This window comes from Clinocottus analis, unplaced genomic scaffold (genome assembly GCF_023055335.1).
Source record: "Clinocottus analis isolate CAN_PGR_092001 unplaced genomic scaffold, fCliAna1.0.p SCAF_6, whole genome shotgun sequence".
NCBI classification, from domain to species: Eukaryota; Metazoa; Chordata; class Actinopteri; order Perciformes; family Cottidae; genus Clinocottus; species Clinocottus analis.
In genome coordinates this window covers 10739898-10765233 of record NW_027176218.1, presented here as the reverse complement: position 1 = coordinate 10765233, position 25336 = coordinate 10739898, and the positions used below count along the sequence as shown (strand labels likewise).

The 25336-nt window shown below is 40.4% G+C and overlaps 2 protein-coding genes and 1 long non-coding RNA gene across 4 annotated transcripts; 2 read left to right on the top strand and 1 right to left on the bottom strand.

Annotated features, from left to right (window-relative positions):
• Window positions 1–74: 74 nt before the first annotated feature.
• synm (synemin, intermediate filament protein) lies at window positions 75–8373 on the top strand. The gene is made up of 4 exons (XM_068602745.1): window positions 75–969; window positions 2072–2196; window positions 4053–4132; window positions 4359–8373. The coding sequence occupies exons 1-4, from the start codon at window positions 172–174 to the stop codon at window positions 6395–6397; spliced, it is 3042 nt and encodes a 1013-aa protein (XP_068458846.1). The 5' UTR covers window positions 75–171; the 3' UTR covers window positions 6398–8373.
• On the bottom strand, window positions 8153–17765 carry ttc23 (tetratricopeptide repeat domain 23). Of its 2 annotated transcripts, XM_068602747.1 has the most exons (11): window positions 17421–17765; window positions 17009–17186; window positions 16012–16135; window positions 15567–15723; window positions 15344–15469; window positions 11439–11610; window positions 11181–11286; window positions 10715–10842; window positions 10411–10560; window positions 8632–8714; window positions 8153–8489 (listed from the first exon to the last, which is right to left on the bottom strand). In XM_068602747.1, the coding sequence occupies exons 1-11, from the start codon at window positions 17477–17479 to the stop codon at window positions 8375–8377; spliced, it is 1398 nt and encodes a 465-aa protein (XP_068458848.1). In that variant the 5' UTR covers window positions 17480–17765; the 3' UTR covers window positions 8153–8374. The 2 variants fall into 2 exon arrangements, with proteins under 2 accessions (XP_068458848.1, XP_068458847.1); XM_068602746.1 differs by lacking the exons at window positions 8153–8489; window positions 8632–8714 and adding an exon at window positions 8736–9487.
• LOC137803907 (uncharacterized) lies at window positions 17573–24687 on the top strand. The gene is made up of 3 exons (XR_011080102.1): window positions 17573–17914; window positions 20975–21039; window positions 24609–24687. It is a non-coding gene; the product is annotated as an uncharacterized lncRNA (long non-coding RNA).
• The last annotated feature ends 649 nt before the right edge of the window (window positions 24688–25336 follow it).

The window sequence follows — 25336 nt, the reverse complement described above, 5'->3', positions numbered from 1 at the left end:
AGGACACGCCCTCTCCTCCTCCTGCACTTGTCAAAGGGCACTGATCGCAAATTACATCCCAGTCGTGCCCACAGACGGACACGCAAATGACACCGGGACAACCTGTCTGCTAGAGTATTGAGCTCCAGATTGTAATTTTTTTTAACTCACTTTTTCTAATTAGATGCCACAATGTTGCCTTTCAAAAGAACTTTTGACAGCGATAAACATCATCTGCAGGAGCTTAACAGCAGACTTTGCCAATATCTTTCCAGAACGAAGCAGCTGGAGCAAGAAAATACGTATCTTATTACTGAAATAAATAAACTTAGACAAGGGAAGATGGCGGAATGGGAGCCGAAGTACAAGGCTGAGGTGCGGGATCTGAGGAGAATGGTGGGGCTGCTGTCGTTTGAGAAGTCCCAGGCCGAGATGGAGAGGGGGAAGCTATGGCGGGAGTTGCAGATGGTCCAGTCTATGTGCAGCGAGCAGACTGGGGTGTGCAAAGACATCAGTGGTGAGCTGAAAAGCTACGAGAAGGAGCTTCAGCACGCTCACAAGACCAACGGTGAACTCCAGAAGCGTGTATGTCAACTAGAGAACGAATATAAATGCCTGGAGGATGTGCACAGACAAGAGAAGGATCATCTGCTGCGGCAAGTGGAGTCCCGGGTGGTACCCATCATTACGCAAACTTATCGCGGGCCACCGGCGGCCTCCATGGAAGAGGTGCAAAAGTATGCCCGCGGACTGTCCGATGGGTGGATAGAGACCGTTGAAATGTACCAGATGAAGGTGCAAGATATGGAGCAGTCGATTAAAGCAGACCAGGCGAAGCTAAGTGATCTGCAGAGAGAGAAGATGCGGTATGCTTCAGAGTTGGATAAATTACGCACAGAGGCGGAAAAACAAGGTCAGATTCAATTCTGTCTTGAAGAAGAAGTGATGCACATGCAGGAGAGATTCCGGGTGGACTTCAGTGAATATCAGGTGAGGAACAGTCCATTATAGGACAGCTCAGATTTATATTTCAAAGGGACTCAAGTGAAGCCAGAGATTATAGGATCTGCATTTATGTGTTAAAGTCCCAACATACATAATCCATATGAAACACCTTTAAACATATACAGGCAGAATAATCTATCCTTTATCACAGTGAGCCATGCAAGTGGGGGAGGGTATATCCTCACCTGCCACACCCACTTTGCCTACAGGCACATATGCAGCTGCAAGGGCTGATTGTTAAGGATAAACAATAGTCATTCACAATCTAAGATGAAATTTAAAGCAGGGAAGACTACGATTCTGGTTTCAGCCCTTTTTTTAAAACCATACACATGCAAAAGATGTTGGCTTTGAAATTAATGCAACTCTCCCCACCTCAATACATAATGACATTACCAACATGAAGTGGTGCGTGACAAGTTTGCGTGCCACATTTGACCTCAGTATAAAAGGATTGCATAGCTTGATCAGCTAGACGACGCTCTACTCCCCAGTACTGTAGCTGTTGGATTACACCAGCCACTTAAACCAATTAGCTGTCAGACTGACAAATCCTTATTAGCCTCCCCAAGATGGAGCCCTTAGCAGGTCAGTCAATTACAAATGACTGCACGGAAGGGGTGTATTTAATATTGGAACAACAAACACATTTTACACAGGTAGAGTTAACCCCATGTGGTAAAATTTAAGTGAGCTTGATATCTGTCTAAGAATATCACATGTTATTGGAAAAGGCTCATGCACAAAGTACAGAAGCAGTCCATGGATTAGGTCATTAAGTGGTCCAAATGATAAGTGCAGTCTGTTAGTAAGATCAGACTTGATTTTGACTAGAAGTGTTCAGCCTTTCCGCATAAGTAGTACACAAAAATAAGATTTGGGTCTCAAAACAGACAAAACCCAGATTAACAAAGTTACCAAAACTGTAGGCTGCAGTAAAATAACAAGGGAGCCGAATTATTAGAGTATTTCTCAGTTAAATTGATATGGAAAAAGTAAATACACCATATGAACACACCGCAAGCTTGTGCCGTGGCTTTGTACAGAGTGAATACGCATTGGTTTTATTGTCCTTTCTTCTCTCCAGATGATTATTGAGCAGCTGGAGCATGAGAGGAATATGATGTCAGATGCTATTGCAGAAAAGATGAGAGAACATCAGCACCTTCTCCAGGTTAAGATGGACCTGGGCATGGAGGTGGCTACCTACAGGTGATGAACTTATTTGTTTGATCAGTTGTCCAATCAAAACAGAATGTTTTTATATTGTCACATTGGTACTATTACGTGTTACTAATAACATTTGCTCTATTCCATTCAAGTGTCCCAGTGAGACATGAAATGGAATTCGGCCCTCTTTCATTTTATTATTTACACCTGTTATGGAGCAGAGATTTATGTCAAAAGCTTTTTGTAAAAGTGCTTTAACTGTTAATCTGATGAAAACTGAAAACATCAGAGAGTTTCTTAAAGGGGAAGTTACCCCATAATGACAGGGTGGAGAGCAATTTAAGGGACACGTGAAAACTGTCCGTCAAATACCGACGCTTTGTCAAGCCCCTCGACGTCTGATACTGCCGCACACCTTTAGGGTCTGTATTGGACGTACCGGGCTTTCAAGTAAGTATCAACAATATCTTTGCATCATGATTAGACGCTCAGAAAAAATGCAACAGAAGTGTGACGACGTAGTATAAAGACGAAAAAACCCGCACAGTGGGAGGAAGTGAAGGTGAGTGGGTCAAACAAACAAGACTTTCAACCAGGAGATTTGTGTTTGTGACAACTAGAAGGGATTTTTCTGATGATTGATTATTAAGTTTACATAGTTAATTTTAGCCGAAACATTATCTTTTTCTACGGCTAAATCAGCAGTTTTGTTGCCTAAACCTAAGTATTAGAGATTACATCAACCTAAGTATTAGGTTTAGGCATTATATTAATTAACAACAAAGTACAGCCAGTACATTAAAAAGAGTTTTTTAGTGAATGAGAAAAGTCAGCTAAAATAGGTACATCCTCTCTTTTCAGTGATATTTTAATGCTTTCAAGAAGAGATTACTGGATAAACCTAGCCCCTTAAAGCGACTCTTAGCTTAATTAGTCATTTAATTAAACAGAAGAAATCAGCTGCTTCCTTCCTGTTGACACACACAGTCATGTACCATCTTATGAACACCACATGTGCTACACATGCATTTTGAACAAAGTTTAAACTTTTGCTGTGGTTTATTTTTCAGTGTTTATAGGGGGTAATTATATCTACCATTTCATATCCTGAAATAACATGGCATGTCTCCTTACATAGACAGACACAAGGTCACAAACTAACAGACTATTTTTACTAAAACTATTTTTATGTTTGAAAGTACACTCCAGTTCTTTTTAAGCTATCCTTGTTACATCATAACTTCTAACCGCATAGTACACAATGTTATTATTTTGTAAGGATATAAAAAACATGTATTAGTAGGAAGCCAATTCCAAGAAAGTTCTTTAGTAGAGTATTTGCCTCTATATGGTTGATTCTCTGCTGGCACATCTGGTGTGTTTTGAATTTTTTGAATAGTCAGAATATTTACGTAGAGACATGGCAGCAGCATGTGTTTGTGTGGGTGTCACGAGTCAGCTTTTGCTTTGGGATTCGTAGGGAACATGGACAGCCCTGCGTTGTAACTGTTATTTTTAGGTCAGTCTTTGGGAAGGCAGTCTCCGGAGAGGTTGTTTCTTTTTCAAGAACGCTTGTTAGCTGTTGAATCTTTGTTGAAACATTGCCAGGGAAAGGTGAGCAGCTAAAGCTAATTATTTATGATACCACATGAGAGGCTGGTTATCTTATGTTTTAGATGATTACCACCTTATCTGGACAGGTGCTGGGTTCAAACAGTCTTGTAAGCCTCTTTCGTTTAGTTTGAGGGGGTGGAGATGGCAGAGCTGAATGATGTACATCGTCCTGTGAGGTATTTGTCTTTGATCTTTTTTTCTATAAATGGTAAAAAAAAAGAAAAAAAAGAAGTGATTTTATAATAGTCTTCAAATATTTTTTGTTTTGTTTCTTGTTTTTTTAGGGCTCTCCTGGAAGAAGAGAGAGTGGATATGCAAGATGCTCATAAAAGGGGGACTCAACATCAAAGAGAAAGAATAATAGGTACTGTATCTTAAATTATTTATTGTTGTAACATGAAGTGTAAATTATAAAACTACCTTTACAGCTTGATATTTAGGGAAATATGCATATGTTCCTTCTTGCAGATAGTTAGATGAGAAGATCAATATGATGTTTTCATCTCTTTCGAAGAAAGCAAATAGCGTAATTTCCAAAATGTTGAACTATTCATTTAAGTATCTACCTAATTATTAATTAAATATCTCAGATATAAGGATGCCTGCCAAGCCCTACACTCCAAGAGCTTCCATCTTCAGCAGCAGACCACATATGAATATCAGGAACACGCCGCCGGCTTCACACCTGAGAAGATCCCCTGTGCCTCCCTCCGGGTCCATAAGTCCCTCTAGGATCATTCCTATTTCAGTTGCAAACAGAGCTCGGAATCAGAGTCCTGCATCCAGAAGGGACATGGTCTCATTCACCAAAGCTCGGGCTGCCACCTCTGCCTCTGCTACCACCACCGCCAAAGACAAACAAACAGGCCAGAGTGATTACCAAACCAGACAACATGTTCAGAAAACAGCAGCCGAGGAGAAAACTGTCAAAATCCAACAGGTCTCTCAGGGAGAGAACCAAGCGAGTCCCATCAAGCCACCCGCTACTGAGACCAAACCAGTGAAAATGGTGTCACCAACAATGATGCGCCTGAGCAGGAAACAGGAGACAGAAAGCATAACGCAAGTGTCAGATGAACAAGAGCAAGATGAAGTTTATGGCGAGGAGTTCAAAGATGAAGGAAAAACAGAGTCTACGATGGGCACAAGTGAGAGAAAGTCTGTAGAGGAGATCGTTGAGAAAGCGATGAGGCCAGCAGGTTTGGAACCTATGGTTTCCCCCTCGGGGGAATCAAAGATAAGGTATCATGTGAAGAGAACCGAGCAAGATGATGGAACGACTAAGACACAGATCGTGTTGGAGTCCAAAGTGGAGGAAGAGCTGGATTTTTCTGAGGACTCTGCACTGGATGATCTACTGAGCCATGGGGTTAAGAAGGTGTCACTGGAAGACATCAAGTACACAGCAACAGGAAGCATGATCCAGAACCTGCTAAGTGGCCTGCAGGGAAGCGAGTACTTGGAAAATAAGTCTGTCAATGTGGAAATCATTGAGGAACCAGTGGAGTCTTACAGTGAGGAGTATGAGTTTGAGAAGAAGTCCAAATCCAGTTTTTATGAACCCTCCTCAACATATTTCCAAATCGAGGAGCTTGAAAATATTCCTCACGCTGCTGAAGTTCAGAGGAGTGATGGTGATGCCATAAAAACCTCCATGACAGATACAGACCATCGCAAGGATGGATCCGGAGTCCAAGAGTCAACGAGGGAGAGTGAATCTTCATATTTCTCCCATAACCAAGAGTCTGACGAGTATTTTGTCTCCACACCAGATGATAATCTTTCTGAAACCGAGGAGGGTGGTGGCATCACCTCATATGGCCATTACGGCATCGTCGATGACTTGTCGGATGAGCGGTATTATCAAGATGAACGTCTTCTCTCGAAAAGGGTGATTGTAGAGGAAAGTGACGAATACAAGTCAAGTGATCCCTCGTTTGTCAAGGAGAGTTTCCCAGAGTGCATCATTGAAGAAGAGGTTTGTGTGTCCCCTATAGTGCAGGAGTCAATGCTTGAGTTCCTGAGAGAGGACTCTTTGGAGCCCAAAGAGCAACTGAAGGGAGCTCTAGAGAAGCTACAAAGCTCAGTGTCGGGTCCACTCAGGGAGGAGTTGGCCTTCCTCACAAAAGTAAGTAGTGATGGTTCACAGACTTTGGGTGTTGATGTCAAAAAAGTACAACAGTCAAGCGACAACGGCACCATGACGATAGTTGCAGAGCTGAACGTTTCTCAAAGTCTGGAAGACTCAGGGCTGCTGGAGTCAGGAGATGATCTATCTGAAGAGCAGATCTTGGCAGCGCTCAGATCTTCTAATCAAGGGCTTGAAAAAGCCTTCCAGGGCGGGGCAGGAGGAGGATACAGCTTCAGAGTGTCCAAAGAAGAGGATGTTGTGCAAGGTGAAGAGTTTGAAGGCTTTGCTAAAGAAGAAGGGTCTGCGTCTGAAATCACTGAGAGGCACATACAACTGGGGCCATCGGAGAAGTCCTTCACCTTCAAGAAGGACCTACATGGCAGCTGTGATGAGCCCTCAGAGCAAGAGCTGCAATATCAAACCTTGGGAACCTCAATTAAGATGTCTCAAGAGAAAAGAGTTGCAACAGTTTACCTTGAAAGTCCAATAGATGACTAAAGAAATAATTTGGTCAGAAATATTTTCAAGGCCAAGTGCTTGCCAATGTTACTTGTCAAAGTGCACATTACAGAAGTTATTCAGTCCACCGATGGCTGTAATACTGTTTGCAGACACTGTACGCAGTAAAACAATATATATCTAATTGATTTTTTCAGCAGCAATTTCTTTTGCTGAACCTACTTAACGTGTGTCACCTAAAACATGGTGTACCTAACATGCGGTAAGCTAAATTCAGTTATTATTCTGTTAAAGTGACCAGATTAACACTTTTTTGTGGTATTAATTGTGGCATTTCTGCTATTAAAAGTGTGAACTAAAATGGGCTGGTTTAAGTTAGGACAGCGCTGGAATGGTCGTTACCTTTACCCTATTTAGATTTCTCTATTTTTGTACTAACCTGTGCTGTGCATCTTAAACAGCCCACCCTGCAGTTTACAACATCCCATCACACCTCATATCTGCCATGTTGTGGAATTTGTTACAAGCCAACATATGACAGTAGGAGTTATGATGTGCTGTGAACTGATTCAGATTGGGCCTTCAATTTTTCTTTTGACTACGGCACTGCTGCCAAATAAAAATAGTTTTAGCATTTACTAGATCCTGAAGCAGCAGTTTAGTTGAAGCAGTAGTCAGTGAAGTGCACAGAATATAGTGAAGCTTGTAGCTGAGGTCAATATGGTGGGGCTGGTAAAATGGTAATTTGTCTTAAGAATTGTTGCAAGTTTGAAATCAAATTGAATTGCAGTGAATGTGACACTTAAGAGTGGTTGTTAAATGACTGAGTTACATGATTTATGTAATCAATGTTTGTAAAATGTGTATCTTCATAGGGTCAATACCATACATTTGTCAAATTCTCTGATGGCTAAAATTTTGATTTTGTGCCTGAGATTAGGCATTGTGAATTATACCATTTAGAACACCAAACAAGTGTTTTTAATTAGAAAAGCCAAGAGTAAGATGAAAGCATGAACAGCAGTAGTATATTCTTCATGAATGAAAAGGATTCAATGATTGTGTCGTTAAAGAAAATATATATCACACTTGTTTTGATGTCTCATCTGCTTGTTGACATGAGGGTTATCACAGAGTTGGCTGGAAGTATTCACCTTTGTTGGAACGTACGAGTGTCCATGACCGTGACTATTTTTGGATTGTCAGCTTAGTGGCATTGACTGCCCTTTAGGGTTTGTTGTGTTGTGCACTAGCTGCAGAGGCAAAAAAGGTCCACTATGATTACAGTGTGTGTTACATGTCTTGCACATCTAGTCTCAGTGGCAGACACATGTACACCATGTAACTATTGAGTAATGTATTCACTCAGCACTGTCACGTTAATGAAATGTGCATAAATGTAAGGTTTAGCATGCATGCCATGCCTTTAGAAATGTGTTAACTGTGAGAAATCTACAAAATGAAACATCAATTAAAAAGACATTTCATTTAAGTGCCCAGATACAGCATATACACAGTACAGTCTCATCTGCAAACTGCAGTAATTTAAACCAAAAACACTATTATCAATTGTGGCTTAATAACAAATCATACTTACTGTATATGTATGTACAGAGTGTATCTAGATAATGTGCAATTTCACAGCATAAAAATGTGCAGCATCAAGAAAACTTGTGTAAAGAATGTGTAAAGCATGAAAGGGCCAATAAATATTGATCACCACGGATAGTCCAACGTCATTGCTTTTATTAACATAATGGTTTCTTTTGAACAATTGACGAATATCTTAAAACAACAATTAAAACACATGTTTTCTATTATGAGTACGAGTATTTTTTTTAGAGAATTTATATTAGCTGATGTATAAAAAGACACAAGATCATGTAAAATAAGTGTGAATGAAGAGGATTTTCTTATCCAACAGACGTACAAACTGTTACTGTGACATTCAAAACTTCATTAATTATTGGTAAAAACTTGCAAGACTATTGTACTGGCAAAATAAAAACAAACATTTCACGAGTCAGACATTGAGTTTTGATCATTACCACTGCAGGGTTCAACTGAAGATGTGTGACGTTTTGTTTTCCTTCTACTTTTCCTGTGTTGTCTCTCAGCCACCTCGGGTGCCCTACAAAACGTACATGACATGAAATGCAATTTTCTGTCTTTTCAAATCATTATAATACCGTAAATACAATCAGTGATGATTAGGAATGTGTCACCAAATGTATTGATACATTATAATAATGTAATTAGTTCAGCAGATTTACCGCGCCAGCATGTCCACTGCTTTTTGTGTTGTTTTTGTCTTCTTGTGCTGAGGACCATACAACAGAGTCTGGATCTCCAGGCACTAAAATAAAAATATTATTATCTTGAAATATATAAAAATATTGACAGCAGAGTGAGTGGTCAGTGGAAGATGAGCAGTGCAACTCATACTTGGAGGGGAATAAACACTTCCTAGCAACACATAAAGGCACTAAACATCCCAAAATAACCTCTGTTGCAGACCATGGTTTAGAAAACACCTGTGCTGACCATTCGGGAGTGTCGGATCAACAAGGGGGATCTGCTAGATTTATTACGAGGACTCAAAATCAACAACTAAGAAATCTGAGGTAGTTAAAAAATGTTAGATGCCGCCTGAGCCATTTTCCACCCTACATTAATTTTGGTCCTATAAAATGAGATGAATAAGCAAATGACTTTTGCTCTTTGAATAGAATACAGAAAACTTTATAACATAAACACATGGAAATGATAACACAGTGTGCGCACATATACAGTTGCACAATGGACACGATAGAAGCCAGTCATTTCCAAAATCGTCATGAATAACAAGATGCGAAGAGAACTTTGTTAAAAGTAGGGAAAAAGGGAGTAAAAAGTTCCCCTCCTCACTAGGGAAACAAAGTAAAACCCTCGGTAATCTGGAACAGATTCATTTGGCCTCCTGGATGTTTTCAGTGTTGCTAAGGTTGATGTAATGGAAGGCCTTTTTTTCAGCAGCACTTCAGAGGAAGCAGGAAAAGTCAAGTGTATGGCTCTGTGTGTGCACCATTGTTCTCTATGTTTTCTTTTTGTACATCTGAAGTTCTGTATCTTCTGTATGAGCGAGGTTTCCTTTGGAAAAACAAAAGTTATTTTGTCATTTTGCAGATGGAGTCATGGTGACAGGAAACAGATTTGTCCTGACATGCTCAGTGTCAGGGTGCTTCAGAAAGGTTACTTGTCAGACGTGGTGTGGAGAGAGTGAGCCCTGATGCACCCTGTCAGTGGGACCCTCTCTCTCCTTAAATGTCATAACAAAACAACATAGCAACCAGGCTCCTTTACTTACAGGCACGCCATGACTTGTATGAAGAAACCCCCCATTCACTAGTGTATTTTAGTATGTGTGATGGGCTGCAGAACTGAGCTCATACACCAAATATGTGCAGTCACACTGTAAGTGGAGGAAAACATATTACACAAGGAATAAAGTAAAACAGTAACAGAAGAGAAAAAATTGTCAAATGAACTAAAAGGCTGCTGTTTAATCAATGTGTGTGTTTGCTGAAAGACATAGGAATGTCACTTTTGTTTCAAAGGACATAATGGCATGCCACACTAATTGGGGTCAGTGTCCCATAAATTGACTGCAGTTAGCAAACAGCTATTCTGTGTCCCCAGTGTTGTTGTCCATCTGTCTGGCTCCATCCAGACTGAGGAAACACAAAGTCACTGTGTTTGATATTTTACACCGGGGAGGGCGGCTCTGCACACCGCACCCTTCCAAGATTAGCAGGCGACTCTGATAGCACTGAGCTTTAGGGAGGCTGGTTGAAATAGCTCACCTCAATCTGACAGGGACTCTTTGTGTGTTTATTTTGAACTGGCCTCTCACTGGTCTAGTTGACCCGCTGACTCCTGACCTTTAATTAAACCCTCCCAAATCCAGCACTTTGGCAGGGACAATGTCATGGCCATCATTTCTAATATGCATCTAAAGGTTGAAGCCAAGACAGACATTTGTTGTGCCGTTTGTATTCTGTAACTTGTGATACCTTTCTCATGGTCCTGTGGGCCGGCTTCAGTCTGCCCTCACTCATCTCCACACTTCCTATAAGCTGAAGGGTGTCGGCTACCTCAGCACTCAAGTCACCAAAAGTAGATCTCTTTGGAGCGAGAGAAGCTTTCTGGATATCCACGCATCTCTGAAATGGTACATTGAAAACAGATAAATCATCTTTCTCCATCAGGGCCGACCTGGTAACGGGAGCCACATCCTGTTAAGATATGTGTATGCGACTCTTTGCTTGGAGGAAATGACTGGAGTGGTATAAGTGCATGTGTTTGTGCATGTGTAACCTCTTGCTGGCCACTGAGGAGGAGAAAACGACAGAAATCATCCTGGGCCGTCAGAAAGGCTGGATCCTGTGGACCTGCAGAGTTTTTATATGCACTGAGACTCTCCTCAAAGTAGGAACCTGCAGAGTCTAAACCAGCATGGAAAAAAAACACATGAAATATGCAGGTTAACTTGAATTCTGGCAATAGTAATAGTTAGTATGACATAAATGGCAATATGATTTTGAGATTTAGTTTCCAGATGTGATGTTTTTCATAGCTACCATGAAGCATTATTTTCCTTAAGACAGTTGACATGGGTGAATCATACTGACATGACTGAACTTCAACATGTCTGTAATGAGACTATTATAAGTCTGGTTTCCATAACACCCTCTTTTAACATTTCCCATATAGGAAGACAAATCCTAGACAACCCCTTTAAGCATATCACTCGGGCCTGTTCTGTGTTTGATAATAAACTCACCATTGTGATGTGGCTCTGCTGCAGCAGAAAGGATAAGGGCCAGGCTGTGGGAGATCTGAGCCCCCTCTAGCTCCTCTGGGCTGTGACTCATAGCAATGGCATGAGCCTAGCAGAAACACCCACATGAAATACGGCAGATCACGTATCACCAAAGAAGAGGTGTGGGAACGTTACCCAATAACAAAGCCTGGCACCATGTTAAGAAGCCGTTGTGTGTTTGTATACAGTATGTTGGCTGGTGACTGATATGCCCCTCACCTTGATGAGATGTTCTATGGCTTGGTCCAAATGTCCGTTGTCCTGTTCAATAGCAGCCATATCCCTGTAGACCGAACATGTCTTCCCTGGCTTACCACAGTCCTTCAGCCATTGCAGAGACTTCTCACACTGGCTTAAGGCTTCCTCTGGTCTGTTCTGTCCCCTATAGAGCCTATAGAGCAAGGACATAGAAATGGAGAGATGGTCAGAGACGGAAAGACAACAATAAAGACAGTGTCCAGGTTAGCCCACTATAGGAGGCAGCAGTTACTGTTACAGTAGTGATCAGAAAGTGTCCATTTCAAGTTGATAGTCTATATCTCTGTGTTTAAAAACATTTGCTCAACATTTGACACTATAACCAATACACTATAGACTATAACCAATACACTATAACCATTACAGATTTTAAAATGATATCGGATTTATTTATGGCATCACTTGACATTACCATTACATTATGAGCCTGGTTAACAATACTGAAGTAACTGTTTGGTTTCCAGCCAGATCCAGCAGCGTGGGCAAGGCTTTTGGCTGATGGCTGCAGTTGAGGCCTGGTGTAATGCAGACTATATTAGGGAAAGCTTGCACATTGCCCTTTATAAATGCTTTGGGTGGCATCCTTTCACAAGTATCTAACTGTCTCATCTGGGACTGAAGGTTACACTGCAACAACTCAACATTAGCTACAGCCTCTCAGACTCTGACAAATAACCTATACAGTGTGTTCAAACGCTCATTCTCCACCGCCACACTAATACAATCACAGGCGCTTTTGTTTGTTTACAGTTTCTTTGTGAACTTCACAATAGTTGTGCAGAACAAAATAAGCATCAGAAGCATATATGGGGGTTTTAAAACTCAAGATTAGTGTGAACACTAGGCATAAACTTAGCAAAAATATATGTCTCTTTTAAAAGACAGTCACTTCCTTTCATACTGTACTATAGGGTTGCTTGGGCCTCTACAGAGCAACAGGGTGAGTGTGTGGGGGCGATAGGATGAGACGATGACTGCAATAACCACTGCAAGGACTCTAGATCCCATCAGGCTTCTCTACTAACAGCTTTAAACCATCTAATGGACTCTAAATTTAATTCAGCTCTCCAGTCAAGGGCGAGGGGGCTTTCTCAGAGGACGCATCACTCACTACTATACAATCTCTAACTACATTGTTGTCACAGGAAACCCCTTCTCAGTCTCCCACATCCACACTGAGCAGACTATGTGTTTTATGAAAAACACTTCACTTACAGAATCCACAATGAGGTAAATCTGTAACAGCATCCCATTTCATTTAAGGCGTTATGTGCCTTCCAGTATTATGAGTACATACAGTAAGTTCAAGCAGGGGAATCCTGTGTGGGAACCTAAAGTCTAAGCTTGACAGTATTATGTCACGCTCACATCCCAGGGCCAGGTGGATTTGGATATCCATGGCACCGTGGTTAAATGCAAGCAACACAGGTTACAAAAACCCTTTGATTACTTTGACTTTTCCCATGTGTTCGAGATTATCCTAACATGCTGTGATGGATAGAAGGAGTAGGAGTAGGAAAAGGAGTGCCCCGCCCATAAGTGTTCATGAGGCAGGCACTTCAGGACCTTTTAGGGCAGCAGTGAAGCAAAGCTACATTCCAGCATAGCTCTGCCTGCATGGACCAACAGAGACAATACCCCTCTATCCTCTCATTGACTCTGCATCCTTACACACTTCCTGCAGGATGGTAATACGCCACATCCCACTGAAATCTACCAAGAGTCCACAGGGCAGGGAATTAATACAATTAAGGATTTGTACATGTGTTGCCAGGCAAGCCACACAGCCCTCTTTTGTAAACGTTTCCAGAACATAGTTGACGTAAGTTTGCTCTGAGCTTTCGCTCGGAAAATGATACAGTAGGCCAAACCAAAGTGAAAACAGAGGGACAGAAACATAACAGCCTTCTCCAGCAAATGTGTGTGGAGCTTTAAACTGATGGTATTCTGATTGATGTGGCTTTTTATTGAGTGCCTCAGGAAGATGTTGATAAAAGACTATGGAAAAAAACACTGTACGACCTCATCAGTCCAAGGTAGTGACTCTCCATCACGGCCATTTACAACCAAACCCCTGCCGGTTTTATTTTACCCAACTAACAAGAGACAATTTTAGAATGTGAGCTACCTTTCTGGAAGAAATACAGGCAGACACTGGATCCTATACATAAGAATACCTGTGGAGTTTGGCTAACTATAGCTATGTCGCTGTGCTGTGTGTTTATAATATGACAGTGGAGCATACATATACGGCAGGAAAGGGAAAAAGGGCATCTGATTACATCAACAGCACTAATGTGAGATTAGTTGCACAAAAATGGTGAACATAGAGTACAATTCAATCAATGTCATGAACATGATGAGTAAGGGTGGAGAGTATATGGGAAATGTATCATTCTAAAAATGTTTTGTTTTTTTAAATACATTTTGTTGACTAATATGTAGATTTATGACAGCTGTTATGAAGAAGTGAAGAGAATAAATGATTTTAGCAACTATGGCCAACTCTGAGAATTTAAACCTCACAATAAATATCCGATATGGCTGATCATAAGTGTGAATCTAAAGCCGAGCAAAATGCTTAGACCAGAATCTAATGGAGAGCCGAGCATACTTTATCGTTGCAGGCTTTATGGGAACATTACCCTCCATCACAACAATGTTGACTGACTGAGCTTTGAAGCACACCAAATTCGTAGTCATCACATTACAAAAGAGATTTAGTAAGCTTACACACCAGCCAGAGTCTGCACATTTTTTCAATTACACACATCATGTCAACAAACTCTGACCCTCTGAAACAGACCAAGATTGGCACCATTTACAAATTCCTATCAGTGTAGCTAACCTCAGGCACTGATAATGCTCATTCACTGTAGACGCTGCAGAATTTATTGCTTCAATTTACCTTGCAAGAGGATTTTCAAAACATTGGGTCATACATAAGCTCGCTTGTAAGATGGGGTCTCCTGTAAATATACTGTCATCCTACCACTGTCTTGTTTTTGCTTTGACTGGTTATACAACGCATTAGCAGGTTGATCTCGACCCAGGTAAGAGTATACTTTATTTACCTGTTATGCTGCTATTTTCTCCCACAGTGATGTAAACTATAACTAGTAGCTGCTATTTGTATGTTGCCAGGCCACACTTCCCTTAACAGACTATCAGTCTCTCCTAGGTCTAGTGTCTGTGCTTGATGTCTCGACCATGATCCACTTAGTCTTTAATCTTTTCCTAAGCGTGTAATACTGCACATGGGACCTCTGTTGTCAATAGCACCCCCGGGTTACAAATGCATATTGTAAAATGGTAGACACAAATCAATAATAAGAGGAAACACACCTCTCTTACATCTGTGCCTCTGCTTGATCAGTGACTGGGTGAGTGCACATGCAGAAACACTTCAAACCCAGCAGGTCTGTAAGCTTCATTATAACACTGCTGAGTGGTTGAGGCAACAACAAGGTGGAAATCCAGATTTTTTTTTTAAGTTGTTGTTTGTAAGAGAACAACAAATACTGGTATTTTACTGGCATAAGCAAGTTAGCAAAGAAAACATGTGAACGGTTGATTTCATGCCAGTTTACATGAATATATCACCATCTTGTGGCCAAACATAAATGTAAGGCACTGTATTGGAAATTGGAAGGGTTTTAGAAAAACACATCAGTTCTGTCAACAATTTCAAAACAAATGTAATACCTTCCAGGCTCTACTCCCCTCTGAGCAGCCTTGATACCTTTTAATTGGTAAAAGCACAAAGTTTGGCTGCAAATGCTGCACTGAGGTCTTATTTTGGCAATATATCTGCTGTGTTCTGCTACGAAGAAATTCCTAGAAATGTATTTTTCCCCCAACTGAACCTGAATAGACCATTGGAGATTTCCAGCTCAGTCTTCATCTTCTCTTCCTGGTTGATGCCACTGAGTTGATGAAGCTCCTCAAGAACTTGTTCTGCCTCCAGAAAATAGGTTTCTGCCTCCTCAAGAGTAGAAAAGAGTCAAGGAATGTTTCAGCTTGGTAATTTGAGCTAATGCTTCCATTCAATCGCACACATTATTGTAAACCATAACATGTCAAGGATATTTGGCTGTAAGCAGTGAAGCACCTCCCTGTGTAAGGTGTACATTCAGGAGACACATAAGAAGCTCCAGCTTTTCAACTCTGGAGGAGGAGATGGAGGAGCAGAAAGGCAGCAGCTCTCTGGCCAGAGCCGAGTGCTCCAGGGCCTGCAGTCCCCAGCCTCAGGGAACAAAGAACCATTATTGAGTGTAAATTAAACAGCATCTCAGTCTCACCAATTAGCAATCCTTTCATTAGCTTACTGAAGCAAAGAGCAAGGTAAAATCACATGTAAAATTATCTCTAAACACATACTACAGCTACATGGACTGATCATTTTGAGCTGAATGAAGTGTGTCAGTTTTCAAAAGTTGTCTTACACTTTTTAACACACCTGTCTGAGGTAAACATGTTCCTGAATGTCATATCATGCAGTAAAATGTACACAGTATTGTCCCCTTATTATTACCTTTGAACTGGAAATACGCTTTAGCGAGTCTGACATGGGCCTGGGCTAGTTTCAGATGTCCATCCCCATATACCAGCCTACACAGAGCCACACAGCGCACCAGGTCCTGGATGCAGGTGTCAAACTGAGCAGATACAGTAAATAACTGTCAGGATCACTTCTCTTGATAGCCCACTGAACCATCCATCAAAATCCATATCAATACATATGTGTAACAGTTTGAATCAGCATTTATAAATTCATAACAATCCTTAATCTGGGTGTTGACCACATGAAAATGTTATGTTCGAAAACAGGTTAATTTGCGTGTGTACAACTGAAATGATAAGTCAATTTATTATTTGTCAGTTGATTACCAGAAAATTAATTGCCCATTAATTTGATTATTTAAGTCATTTATCATGTACAAATAACCAGCAATCACATGATCCAGCTTGTTTGGTTTGAGAAATTGACTGATTTTCCATGTTTTATATCATTGTAATTTGAATATATTTGGGTTTTGGCATGTAGGTCAGACAAAACAAGCTACCTGTTTTGACTAATGTCATGTGTTGCTCATGAAAACATCTTATTCTGTCTTTAAAAAAAAACTGGATGCTTCAAGTCCTTATCCTTGTTTTGAGAAACTTGGCTATGCTACCAGTAGTAGAAACTAAGATACTGTGGCATGTTAACTCCTTATCCACCTTGCAGGTCATTCTCTACTGATGAAGAAATTAACTTTATTAGAAATTAGCTGGGATGTTGCTCAATCATCACACAAAGATGATCAGAAAAACCTAGATACTATGATCATGTATCCAGGGATATGAATAATCACATTTGTTGTGTTCCATGTAAATGCCATATCGCCAAAACCAGGATAACACTCAAACCAGCATGCTAATGTGTAAACCTGGTCAGTGATTAGTATTAGTTGCAGCTATAGTAGTGCACTCAGCTTCACCTCCAACAACGCTAACAATTATTACTATTAATGTGTTACTGTACCTACCTCTTGATTCTCCTCATGTGCCAGAGCTCGACTATCAAAGTATTTGAGCTTTTCTTCAGGTGCCATCATAATAAATTCCTTCTGAGCATATCCTGTCTGATGGGAATTCAACACATCCAAGTAGCAGGGAGGAGATGCAGTCAGGCCCCTGTTGGTGCTTCCTATGCTTTCAGGGGATCTACAAGTTTGGTCAAACAAGGTAGGTCAGTGGAAAGGTGGACGTATTTGAGGAAAACCCCTTTGTAGTATTTGTGAAACTCCTGAAAACTTACACAGATAGATACAGATCGCGACACAGTTAATACAGTTATAATCCTATTTTTGTCGTTTCATCTTCTGTTCAGTTGGTAAGTACCATCAACAGCTGCATGCGCTGGGTTCAACAACATGTTAAAAAGAAGAAATCACTCACTCGGCCGTACGCTCGGAGAAACTGGGTCGTGTCTTGGTCATCGCGCGGACATCAGCCATTCTTACAGACAAATGACATGTGTGTTCTCTCTGTTTTTGTTTCCCTGGTTACACGTCGCTATCTCCTCCAGTTACCGTAAACGGAACGTAATTCACGTGACCACACACAAACGCTAACTGTTAGCCACTCTCGTCTTTTTCACCGAAAATACCATCTGAGCTTAAGTTATTGTGCCTGAAATGCGACTCAAAGTATTTTAATTACAGGAGCTAGCCTCCTAGACGCTGTTATGAACTATGATATCGTTGCGGAATAGTTCCCATCAACAGAAAAGCCTTTCCTCAAGTTAACGTAGCATCAACGCGGTAAGAAAGTGGGGTGCATTCAAGAGCCGTGGTGTTCTTAAAAAAAAGAAAAAGAAGAAGAAGATATGTCTGAACAGTGAGATAAGTATGACGACAGTTTATAATACAACCGAGAAGCGTATGTTTTAGGTAGGTAAAACTTGTTTAACATGTAACGTTTGTTGCTTTACTTGATCAAACCAGTTTGATTGATAGCTGTTTATCCCCTGTTAGCTGGGTAGCACTTGTTAAGAGTTTTACAATTTACAACTATGAGTTGAACTAAATCAGAATAACTTGAAACATCAAGTTAAACACGACACATGGAATAATATGGGCCTGAAAGCAATTACTGCCTGATATTTAGGCCCTGTCCTGAAGAGGGTTTATGTGTCACAATGTAGTTTCAAGAGGTTCAATTTGTTTTGTTTAGTTTCAGGTTTTGGTGACATAATTTGCAAATTCCTTAATGTGTATTATTCAAATTACTACACAGTAAACCTATACCTGGGGCCAGGTGGTACTCCAGCATAAAAAATATGGCACAAAGTGGGGGGTTAATGGTGGGTTAAAATTACCTTATCATTATAATGTTGCCCCAGGGCCTCGGAGCTGGTTGACTTTCAGCCTTACTGAAATGCTATGCAATCTAAAGTCTTTTAACACAAATATTTCGTTTTATTGTGTTTTCCTCGTATTGCTCAAATTCATGTGGAAACTCTTCATGTTTTGTACATATGAATTGTAGTATTTTAATATCTCCACAAGATGTCAGTAGAGTAATACAAGAGTGCCAGTCCCAGCTATACTGTGGTTTTTAATGTTGGTTTTTAATGTCACGCTCAAGGGAGTTTATAATTTTGAGAGATTATAATATTGTTTTGCTCTTTTTAAGAAGGGATGGCTGGGATGTTGGCCTCTCCTAAGGGCATGCACACTTCAAAGTGTTTCAACTGGCAATATGAAAACCCCAGGGCCGTTGTTGTTTTTTTTTCGGTGTTATCCAAACTTAGTACTTATCGGACCACTTAGATTATGTTTGCTCAGGCCTTCTTTTTGGCACCTACTCATGACAGCAGTCTACAAAATATTTAAACTTCAATAAAAATGTTAGAATGCCATATCAAAAGAATCATTATTAATAGAAGAATATGCAATATTGCCAGTCAATCAACACCATAGATGACTGTAACAATGACCAGCTGTTCAGAGTCAGCTGCTAATAGGTTATTTGTTTTAATTGATGGGCGCTCATTGGACTGAAGTCTTGGTAGTGCACAGGTTTAGAAGTGTCACTCAGACAACATAGTAAACGATGAACCTGAAATACTCAAGAAGTAGATTTGTGAGTAAAACAGCAAATGTTCCTACAATGCTTTCTAATTGGTTGGGATTTCCTGAAACTACACAAAACAAGTTATTTGCTAACAGACAGTCTTTTACCCAAATCCACTTTAAATAAAACAGATTAAATATTCTACATAGCAACATGCTTTCCCCTCTCTTTAATTATGTATTATATAACAATATGTTTCTGATTTATTTCAGTGCTGCACAATGTTCATTCATTTTATAATGTGCATTCAATTTAGTAATTGAGTATAGATCTAAACTGTATAGATGGAAATGAAGAAATGTAATCTTTTTCAGGATTGAAACAAAATATTGTTTGAAAAAAATATACATTAGAAATAATTCTTCCACATCATTCTGTATATTCATAAACTTAAATGCTATATGCCAATTTAGCAAGAAGAGGAAATGTACATGTCCTTGTGAAAATATCCTTTCTTACATCAGCGCCCAGAATCCATGCCAAATAAACAAGAAGTAATGTTTCTGTGGCTGCTTTGAGAAATTGGTCTCTGGAGAGAGCTTTCTAGGTTAATTTATTCTGTATCGGGCTGGCAGTATGTTTACTGTCACCACTTTTAAACTTAGGGCAGGGCACATTTTGTGTGCAAGACTGCCTAAGATAACTTCGTATGGCTCCTTGGGATGGCTGCTGCCGGTTGATTCTGGCAGGCCATGAGACGACCCGTTTATTTGTTTGTTTGTCCCGTGAGTTTTTGGCTGGCCGTTCAGGTCTCTGTTTGGCCCCAGTCCCTGTTGGGCTTCTATTTCTGAAACCCAAGTGGCTCTTAATGAAGCTCGTAGGGTTGGCATGGGCCCTCAGCAAACGCAGGCCTGATCAGACCCTTCTTCTTCTACCTTGGCAGCCACACTCCATTTGCTCCCTCTGGCTTCCTAATTTAGTAACGGTGGGTAAAAATATGTGCTAACGAACAAGGTCTGGTATGTCAGGCTGGCGTCCAGAGAAGAGGGAGAGAGGGGAGGAGGGGGCGGAGAGGAGGGTGTGTGTGTATGTATGTGTGTGTGTGTGTGTGTGTGTGTGCACGCTGTTTTCACAGCAGGCACCCAGTGACAGGGGTAGAGTCACTCAGACCTTGCTGACATCTGTGTGTTTGCATGTATGTGTAGACATTCAAGGGAGCGTGTGGGGGTGGATGATGAGAGGTGGAGGGTGAGCACTTAAAATTTCTCACCCTTGCCAAACGCTTCTAATCATTCTTCTGTTGAATTCCAACAATACTGTGAGGCAGCAAGGTAAACCTATAGTGTACAGTGCAAATGGAGATTTGATCACAAGATCACTTTGATCATTAGATCACTGAAAGGGGTGCATTTTCATCTCGAGTTACCATCTAACGGTGTTTTACACACCTTCTGCAGGGTTCAGAGTCTGGCTTAAGGAGGCTTGCTTTTCAAGTTGAAATTTAGGCGCCATAGCGTATCATGTAACGGTGTGTTTTGGTTATTTTAAGCCCAACTGTTGCGTTCTTTCATTAAAACATTAAAGTGGAAAAGCAGCAGCAATTGTTCACGATAGCTTATGTCGCACGCACACTCTGTTTTTAAATATCCTCTCTACAGACCTGCAGTCACTTTTACTTTTGAAACAGTTTTCTAATAATGCATACTTTGTAAAGGGTGACGAGCCATTACTTTATAGATAAGTAAAATGCCCATTGTAGAATAACTTTTGGGTTGCTTGGTTTTTACATCTTTGGACATTTTAACAATATGTAGAGTGAACAGACGCATACATTGGGACACGTACATAAAAAATAAATACAATTGTGTGCTGGTGTGTAGCCTCCTCTGTTCAACTTGCTTTTATTCTTTTTTTTTCTCATTTGAATTAATCAGTTTGGCCTCTTCAATTGATGACTCCTCCGCCACTCACTTTCTGGAAAAGAGCTTCAGACCATAAGGTATAACTTAAAAACTATAACACCTATACTTAATTACACCTCAGTGAACAGTTTGAGTTTTGTTATATGGTTTTGAACTGATGTGTTGCTCAATGCAAATGATTCCTGTCCTTTTCAGCGTCTGTGAGGGCTTACTGGACCTGTAAGGTAACCCTTTTACATGTGAGCTACAGAGCTTCCTGATTGAACTCTATGTATACTGTAGGTTTAGCTACTGACCATGCAGGCAGCGGAAGAAAAACATGTTTTTAATGTATGTTTACCCTATTCACCTCAGACTTTCAAAGATCTCCATTTTCCATGGAGCTGTTCCAACAAACATTAATGGTGAATAACTTTAGTGAAGCATTTTCAGTGAAAGACACAAGAGAACGGGTTCCAGTAAACTTTTTTCATAGTCATTTAATGGCTCTGAATGTTTTATTCTGAAAAAAAAAAAAACATTATTAAAATGACAGGCCTGTTTTGAAATTACATTGGAGTTGGCTCTTAAAAAACATATTACAATGTGATGGTAAATGAGCTTTTAATTCTTTGTTGGGAGCTTAGAGCACCCACTGCCTGAATCTGTGCTCGCAATTACTCCATTTTCATCTGTCAAGACACTCGACCATAGAAATCTGCCCTTGAGCACTTTATCACTTGCCCTTCCTGTTCACAGTTTAAGAGGCTCATGGCAACCTTGTCAACTTCACTTGTAAAACCAAAGTTGTAGATGAAAACAGAAAACCTCCTTGTCTGTTGGAAGGCAGCACCAGCAGAAGCTCAAAATTTACAGAATAACAGCTGCTCGATTAATACAAAAAAATAATAACATAATTAGTCAAAAACTGTGTCTCACAAACTAATTGCAGAGCGAGTTTGGGTGAATTCCCTCGATCTGTGCGCTGAACTTTTATCACATAACTGCGTAGTCACAGTAGGGCAATCAAACCAGGTATCAAACCACACTGCCCTCAGCTTGGACAGGAACAGTGTTATTGACATGCAGCACAATTCCCATAACTGGGGACTAGATTGGCTTCACTGAACAACACAATTTACGTTTTTATTCCTTGATTTAATAGTCATGCATCATTATGGGTTTGAAGCCATAAAATGTGTGTTTCTCAATATTTTAGTCTCAGTATGACAAAAGGATAAATCATACATTTTTAAAACTCTTTTTGGAACTATGTATCAGTTTTATAAAGACATAATTTGTTGTTTGATTGTTCCCACGTAGTAATAAGCTAACGAGGCAATTGTCAGTTATCATAATGTCTTGATGAACAACTCTACACAGCTAAGTGCTTTACCTCTAAACAAGAAAAGCAAGAAAGCAATTTATAGATCCACTTTTTAGATGAACGCACAAACTCTGCCCTATTTGGAGTAGGTTTTGCTTGTCAGATATGTCACAGTTATTTGTTAGTACCACAAAGTAGCACCTACCTTTTTATACAGCTGTCCCCACTTCCTGTGCTAGTTAACCCGCAGACACCCACCACTCAGCAATGAACATCAGCCTCTGATAAACACATGTGTTTACAGTAGGAACTGACACAGCAGACAGTTTTTGATGTGACATATTTGTATAGTCTCTTTGATAATTAAAAGATAATCATTAAATTGCTTTTTTTTTCCAGCAATTGTAGGAATTCTGGAGTTCATAACATAGGTCATTACCTTTTTTTAAAAATCTTTGAGTTCAATGCATTTATTTTCAAATCAAATTCCAAATTTCATGAAAACAGCCACAATTCTCTACCTGTTAAATTGCATGAGTGGTTTGCCACTTTAACAAAGTTATCCTAGTCGGATTCGCACTACTATGCCAATGTCTTCACAGCTGCTGCACTTCAGATAAAGCATGTTATTTGCACAAAGAATAAGAAATGTGTTTTAGTACCGTAATCAAAGTATTTGTGCAAGTAATGCCGCTGTAAAGAAGAAGAAACAAAGCCCAGCACTTAAGCCAGGCACCCCTTCCTTTGAACTGACTGAGGCGGTCCACAGCAAGACATGATAGTCACAGTGCGATGAGATAAGCTGTCTTTCCATGCAGCAGCATTGCTCCATGCCAGTGCTTTGTTTAACAATAGTTTTTAATTCAAATGTGAATTGTTCTCTGCTATGGCAGGGACTTAGAATGGCTTAAACTTGTGTTTATTCTTACCCAAACCTTGGCCTAATTTGAAGCATATGCAGAAAACAAATCTACTATTGTTTCACCGCTAAATCTTCTTCTCTCCTTTCTATTCAATGTCAAAATCAAAGATTACGGAGAGCTTTGGAGGTGATATATTGCCATTCTTTGTTTAGACAATAGCACACTAAACCAATAACTGTGTTTTGTGTGCTGACAGCGTGTACGTCCCTTCATAATTGCAGTTTTAGCAACACTGTGACAGGGAGATATGTGTATGGGGGAGTTTCATCTTCTTCCAATGGCCCTGCAATCAAGCTTTAGCTGCTAAAACATGGATCAGAAACTGTTTGCCAGACATTTTCAAAATGATTTAGAGGGGTTTGTCTGTAACTCTGGCCTCTCAAACAATCAAACACAAAGATAGCAATGCCAATGACATCCCTTCAAATGATGAGGGGATGGTGCTGCTCCTTGTCTTTTGTACACTGTAGTCCAGCCTTGCACCCCCTTGTTGGAGACCTGAAGGGGAAAAATTTGCAAGTTGCCCATTTGAGTGTTGCAATTCACAGTTAATTGAGCTACAATGGGGTCCAACATAAGCACATTTCACCTGCTTTATAACTATATGTGTATAATGTATGGTTTCTGTTCAGGAAAAAAGAGAAACTGAGAGCCACTTAGCCTAAAAGACGCTTTGCAGTTTTATGAACACTCGTGTTTTTCATTTCACTTTGCGTAACATATAATCTGTGATGCACATTTAATGTCCCAATGATTCAACCAATAATATTTCAAAGGACTCATCAAGATGAGAAAACTTTGTTAGTATTGCACTTTTGTATGGTCACTTTGAGCAGAAAAAGTATGCCCTATGCTTAAAGCTGAAATGAATCACTCACACTTAAGACGTGGTCAAACCCCACATTTAACCCCTAGCCCGATAACTATACATCAAAAACAAATAGAAACAAGGGGAATATAAATATCAAAAGGAGGGGTGGTGTCATTTACCTTTGACTATGAATGTGAATGAGAAGCAAAATGTCTGCCTGTGGTTCTTTGACCTTTGTGGCTCCTCTGCTGACTAGGTTCAGGTAAGTGCAGGTTGTATGATGCAGTGGTATTAATAATGGAAGAAAGGCAACCCCCTCCCTCTGGCTGCTATGTGGGTCAGAGGAGGCTCTCGGTGGATGGGAGAGATTGATGAAGAGCACCAGGGAGAGCGTCGGGAGCGCCTACCTCACAGCGTTGCAACCCAAGCCGCTCCCCCTGCACTTGTTCAGAGGCCCCCCTCCTGAGCTGCACCGCCTGGCGCTCTTTAAATGACCTTCAAATTAGCCTTATTTTTCAGGGCTCTAAACCCTTCCGGGTCCTTCCTGGAAGGATGGTGAGTCTTGTTCTCACTCTCTTTCTCTGCTTTTTCTGTTGTTGACTACAGATGGAGTAGAAGACAGAGAAATTGAGCTTGTGTAGCAAAGGTGAGTGATTTTCACTCCTGTTGTGTTTGTGAAGTGAGCTGTTACGTGTTCGCAATATATGCAATTCCATTCCAATAAAGGACACACAGACATCTAAGCAAATGCAACTTTTTACCCTTTTGTTTTCTTTCAAACATACAGTATTACATTTGTGACATATCTTCATTTCAGCATCTGCAGACAATGATACATGTGGTGTTTTGAGAGGTCCGTGTGCGTGATGGTGGATGGGAGTCACAGTGGGATCCTTTTTCCACTACAACATCACAGAACAACACTCTGTCAAGCCATCCATCCATCACTCCAGCTGTGGTTTATGTACACACAGCAGGTCTTGCTGGTCCTCGGTCCAGACCTGATGCAGAGCTCTTGATTATCCACTTGCATTAAGAGAAACACCCATCTCTAATGGAACTAAATGACTCATACGCTGCAATTTGCAAGGTTATGCTTTGACACAATTGCCATTTGCAAGGCTTTGATTTATTAACTTTTCCAGGAATTTTTAGGATGTTTTTTTCCCACACTTCTGTTAAACCTAGACTCTCATCTCTAACGCCTGTGACAATATCTGAAGGGTAAAGAAGCTCTCCGCAAACTCACCTGACCGATCTAGAATACACAGCTTATGCTAGAAAAAAACTCTTGATCACGCAGAGAGTGAAACTGTTAATTGATGCTTAGCTAA

Coding starts and splice junctions, on each gene's coding strand:
- synm (XM_068602745.1), top strand. CDS start 172: ATGTTGCCTTTCAAAAGAACTTTTGACAGCGATAAACATCATCTGCAG. Junction 970..2,071: donor TGGACTTCAGTGAATATCAG/GTGAGGAACAGT, acceptor TCTTCTCTCCAG/ATGATTATTGAGCAGCTGGA. Junction 2,197..4,052: donor ATGGAGGTGGCTACCTACAG/GTGATGAACTTA, acceptor TTGTTTTTTTAG/GGCTCTCCTGGAAGAAGAGA.
- ttc23 (XM_068602746.1), bottom strand. CDS start 17,479: ATGGCTGATGTCCGCGCGATGACCAAGACACGACCCAGTTTCTCCGAG. Junction 15,724..16,011: donor AGCGTATTTCCAGTTCAAAG/GTAATAATAAGG, acceptor TTGTTCCCTGAG/GCTGGGGACTGCAGGCCCTG. Junction 11,611..15,343: donor ATCTCCAATGGTCTATTCAG/GTTCAGTTGGGG, acceptor CTTGCTCTATAG/GCTCTATAGGGGACAGAACA.